At 34.1% G+C, this 5,475-nt stretch overlaps 1 protein-coding gene across 1 annotated transcript; it reads left to right on the forward strand.

Annotated features, from left to right (window-relative positions):
* The first annotated feature begins 1,707 nt into the window (after positions 1 to 1,707).
* On the forward strand, positions 1,708 to 4,053 carry LOC104700848 (heme oxygenase 4, chloroplastic-like). The gene is made up of 4 exons (XM_019227041.2): positions 1,708 to 2,256; positions 2,969 to 3,192; positions 3,265 to 3,372; positions 3,754 to 4,053. The coding sequence occupies exons 1-4, from the start codon at positions 1,824 to 1,826 to the stop codon at positions 3,844 to 3,846; spliced, it is 858 nt and encodes a 285-aa protein (XP_019082586.2). The 5' UTR covers positions 1,708 to 1,823; the 3' UTR covers positions 3,847 to 4,053.
* Positions 4,054 to 5,475: the final 1,422 nt, after the last annotated feature.

Raw genomic sequence — 5,475 nt, forward strand, 5'->3', positions numbered from 1 at the left:
ACCACCGAGATTAAACCGATTCAACTTTAGTTTCCCACATACACACAAATCTTCCATTTTTTTTGGGACACGGGCGTTATAATTATTCATTTTGTAGTTTTTTTACTCATGCTAGTCTTTATTTATATGCTAAAATTTCTGGTATTATATTACTTTACTTGTTAACCGATTACATAGTTTAGAATTATAGGTATACCACAACGAAACTTATAATTAAACTCTCTCTTTTTTTCAACTATTTAAATATCCCTTTAGTGGGTTTTTTTCCACCACTCGCAACACAACCTAGTTAAGGTCATATCCTAACAGACATCGGTACGCGGACTAGTCCGTCCTGCGTATGTCTGGTACGATCGTCCGTCCCTCGTATGCCTGGTACGTCTGTATGTCTGTTTGGTCATCTAATCGTCCTATCGATCAAGTAATCTTTCCTCGGACATCTCTCGGCATTTCTTCTTTACTTCAGCCTTCCTTCCTTTTTAAGCCCTTTCGAGGACAATTCTTTAAGGAGATTTTATTCTGTAGTGACGGTCACTACACAATCCGTCCCAAATCTCACCCAAAGGCCACAGGAAACTAAAGGAACCCTATAGCATCCAACGCAAACAAGAAAAACACCACAACAACACAAAATAAGCAAAACAAAAGAGATCTCAGGCTTAGATCAGTCATGGTCATGCACTCACCTCTTTTGCAAGATGTTTTTGACCCAAACTGTCGAATCCCACACCTTGGAAGGCTTCTCCTTCTTTCCTAACACAAGATCTTCACTCCACAGTAAGAGATCTTCCAAAACCAGCGAATAATCTCCAATCTCCCAAGAACACTCTCTCCTCTCTCTTTTCTCTCTAAAACGACAAAAAGTGGCTTCCCCAAAACCCTCAAGTCTCACATATATACCCCGATTTAGGTTTCCACTTAAACCAAACCGCTTCAATTCGACGATTTAAAACGAACTGGTCGAACCATAAATTACTGGTGTCGATCGACATTCTCCCTGGTGTAGATCAACACCCACCCCCAAATCATATCATTTGGTTCGCGAATATTACAGTTTTTTACATAGAAAATAAGTATTTTTAAAAATAGACAACATACAAAAGTATTTTTAAAAAGTAACGTAGAAAAAGGGATATTTTTGAAAATTCCCCTTTCTAATATTGCATGGCTCACCGTAATTTTTTATGAAATCAGTTTGTCAATCACAAAAACAAAGAAGTTATTCTCAATGGTTGTTCACTTTGTAGTTATTTTACTCATACTAGTCTTTATTTATGCTAAAATTTCTGGTATTATATTACTTGTTAACCGATTACATAGTTTAGACTTTAGAATTATAGGTATGCCACAACGACACTTATAATTAAACTCTCTCTTTTTTTCAATTATTTTTTAAAAATGTATATGTTATACAAAATCATATTTAACGTGCTTGGTACATAATTCTTTTATTCTTGTTCATTTAAAAGAATTACACGGTTGTTCACTTTTTTGTAATTCTTTTACTCTTGCTAGTCTTTAATTATTCTCTTTATCAATGATTATTCAATTATTATTTTTTAAAAATATAAATTTCATATATATTCATTTTATTCTTTATTCTGGTCTTGTTTTCTAATAATATTTCACGTGCTTTGTACGTAAGACCCAGTTCTCTATTAATACGTAAAGTCTTTAAATTAAAGACTTAATGCAAGACTACTACACACACTTAATATTAAAATCAAGACTAAATGCACGACTATATATATATACACTTCCTTAGTTTTTCTCTTACAAACTCTAATTACAGATCTCAGTTTGTGTGAGTATTTTGCATATTCATGGCTACAGCAAGAATCAATGCCTCAAGCTACTTTCCCGCAAGCAGAAGACTTGACTGTGAGAGCCACGTCAGTCTGAGAGCTAAGACTGTGACGGTTAGGTATCCCCTAACAAAAGCCGCCCCTCGTCGCCATCTTGTCCGAAGAGGAAACAAAGATCGGAATTTGGTGGTGAATGCTATGGAGGCAGCGGAGGAGATCGAGAAGCCAACGAAAAGGTATCCTGGAGAACCGAAGGGGTTTGTGGAGGAGATGAAGTTCGTGGTAATGAAAATGCACCCGAGAGAACATGCAAATGAAGGAAAAAAGGAGTTCAATGGTCCTGTATCGACATGGAATTTCACAATCGAAGGCTACTTGAAGTTTCTGGTGGACAGTAAGCTTGTGTTCGACACGCTTGAAGAGATTATTCGCGAATTTACTGTCCCAGCTTGTGAGTTTCTCATCCTTATTTTTCCATATGTTTTTCTTGTTATGATTTAGGTGAGGTTTACAGCTAATTTCTTGAAATGATTTCCGTCTACTAGATCTTCTCCTAAGTTGAAATTATTAGGAGAAAAAGTTTTGAGAAATGTTTTGGACTTGATTTACACAAAAAAAATCCGACAAATCTTAGTGTCAATTCCTTCTTCGTGGATCATATGCACTTATATAATATAACAGTATTCAAATAATCTCCGAGGGATCAGAGTTTATCCCCTTTATAAAAATAGGAGCCGGAGGGATCAGAGAAAGAAAACTAAAAAATGTTGAAGTGTCGCATTTTGAGGAATAAAAATTGTTTATATTTGGTCTATAATTACAGAATTAGAAATAATTATTGCACGCTACAAGTAAACAAATCATTAAAAATTTCGCCTAAATATTAGAATTAGCTGTGCACGGAATCTCTAATAGTTAAAGACATTCTTTTTGGTATTCAACTAGTATAATAATTTGACCTTTTTAACATGATGGTACGTAATAAAATTTTGTATTAAGTTACGTATAACATATCAGTCAATTTAGTTTTCTTAGATAAAACCTAAATTTACGTGTATGACGCAAGTCATGGTTATGCATTAAAAATAGACACTATAGTATGCAAAAGGTATGTTTTTTTCGTGTAAACATTGTCACGAAATTTGGCCTTTTTTCTCGTGTAGATGTCGAGCTCAAAAACACGGGATTAGAAAGGGCAGAGAATTTGAGAAGGGATTTGGAGTGGTTCAAGGAACAAGGTCACGAGATTCCTGAGCCAATGGTTCCTGGGAAAGCATATTCTAATTATTTAAACAATATAGCAGAAAACGATCATCCAGCAATAATCTGCCACTTCTACAACATCAACTTTGCACATAGCGCCGGTGGTCGAATGATTGGAAGAAAGGTATAAAAGAATACAACTTTAATCTCTAAAAAGTCACTTGGAACTTTTTTCCTAAAAGATTAAGTTTTTCAGGTGTCTGAGAAGATACTCAACAATAAAGAACTCGAGTTCTACAAATATGACGGCCAGCTTTCAGAATTATTGCAGAACGTGAGTCAAGTATTGAACAGAGTTACTGAGGTATATAGAACATAACTGTAGAACAAAGATAATGAAGAGAATATTTTCGTGTATATTGATCTGCGGCAGTACATGTGTTTATATACAGAACATAATAACTAGTAAACCCTATACAAGACTTGTCGAACAAGTAATAATATAATACGTAAACTGTAGCCCATTTACGGCCCAATAATAACAATAGTGTGAAGTTGCCTTATTTTTTTCTTGGGTTAAAATGTGCATTAATTACTTTTCAGCATGCTAATAACGTGAAGGATGTCGATTTCTTCAAATAAATGATAATTAACTTACCACAAAAAAAAAAAAAACATTAATATGAGAGAAAATTAAGTTTTGGTGCCTTTTAACCGTAAAGCAAATTTTATATTGAATGGGCAGTTGTGGACGAGGGAAGAGAAGAATCATTGTTTGGAAGAGACAGAGACATCGTTCAAGTTATATTGGGAGATTTTTCGTTACTTGTTGCCCTAATTTGTGATGACCTTCTAATGAAAACATGTACAAGTCTTTCCAAGCACATTTCTTTTCTAAATGGCTTAATAAATATAGGAAGTCTATGTGGTTACCGAGATGTAGGCACCCCACTTCCTTAGTTGTTTACCTGTTTCTTTTCCACTTTCACGTTTGTATGAACTAAACCATCTTTCTATGTGAGAGAAAATAATTTTTTTTCCCCTATTGAAATCTCTTGTTTTTCATTTTTGATTTTTTAAAAGATTTTAAGTCCAGTGCTAAGAAAGAATTGGAGAAAGGCTAGGAAGAACTAACCCAGGTTTCATTCACCGTGTAAACAAAAATCACATTTGTTGGGAAATCTGTCAATTGGGCTAAGGCCCTGTTGGTTTTTTTGGTAGTTAAAAATGCATTCAATTTGACTACTTTTTCTGACATTAGTCAGAAAGCATTGCAAACTCGGGACATACAGAGAAAAGTCCACTCTAAAACAGTTTAATTCGTGTTTTTACAGGCGGTCGATAGAGTTTATCAAAAAAAAACTTATGATAGGACCAGATAAGCTCTTCCAAACCGCATATATTCCAGTTTTATATTTTTTTATCAGAACCATTTTTGTTATAAAGAATATCCATATTTCATTTTCGAAAAAGTCAAAAATAAATAATATTTTTCAAAATTTTGTTCGTCTATACTTTTATTTGTAAATTGTCATTATGACTAAACCAACTTTATTAATAAATATATTAAATCACGTTTTAAGCAGTTTATGAAAATAAAAATTAGAAAATCATGTTACAAACAATTAGAAAAAAATATTTGAAGAAGAGGCTTTCTTATTTTGTTGAAAATAATAAAGGATCTTTTTTAAAAAATATGATACATATAAAAACTATTTATTTTCAACTTGTCATCGCCACATTTGTTTGATGTTTTCTGTTAATCTTGACTACTTTAGTCTTCAGTTCTTGGTTTTCAATTTTTTTTTTTTTTGTGCCAAAGATTTTATACCATAATAATCAACCTCCAAAGAGGCAAGGTTATAAAGGGAGGAGGCCAAGCTACAACTCCCTGATCCAAAAGCAAGTCCATAGACAACATAAAAGCAGATAGAATGATAGAGCAAAGCAATCCTAACTCTTAGACAACAGAGAATAAGTGAGAAGACACTTCGGACAACACCAAACACACAAGGTGAGATGTTGCTCGAGATTGACAGCACCACAGGACAGACAAAACAATCCAAATATTGGCTGAAAAGACGAAGGTGGCAGGGCACCAAGCTGACGAGCCATTGAAACCATCAGAGAAAGGAATCTCTGGAAAGCATCTGCCAAATGGTTGAATGATCAAGCGCAATGGAAAGCAAAGATGACGAAAGAATGCCTTTTTCCAATAACCTGGAAAAGGAAGCAAAACCGGGATGGAGGATAGAAGTATATCCACTCCAGCAAGAGTTTTAAATTAAAAGACCATTTTCAACTTCTTTAACGCTTAGACAAAAATTTCTCTCTATGGTTATACAGGGAAGTCACAAGAAAATTTCCAACTTTTATTACAGAGATCATTTTGTGGACTCTTTGGTTTTTGCCTTTCATGTCATCTCTTTGTGGTCTTATGTTTTTTCGTTTCTCTATGTAACATCCG

The sequence above is a fragment of the Camelina sativa genome, chromosome 7 (assembly GCF_030686135.1).
Source record: "Camelina sativa cultivar CO46 ecotype springtype chromosome 7, ASM3068613v1".
In the NCBI taxonomy this organism is placed as follows: domain Eukaryota; kingdom Viridiplantae; phylum Streptophyta; class Magnoliopsida; order Brassicales; family Brassicaceae; genus Camelina; species Camelina sativa.

Coding starts and splice junctions, on each gene's coding strand:
- LOC104700848 (XM_019227041.2), top strand. CDS start 1,824: ATGGCTACAGCAAGAATCAATGCCTCAAGCTACTTTCCCGCAAGCAGA. Junction 2,257..2,968: donor CGAATTTACTGTCCCAGCTT/GTGAGTTTCTCA, acceptor TTTCTCGTGTAG/ATGTCGAGCTCAAAAACACG. Junction 3,193..3,264: donor GTCGAATGATTGGAAGAAAG/GTATAAAAGAAT, acceptor TAAGTTTTTCAG/GTGTCTGAGAAGATACTCAA.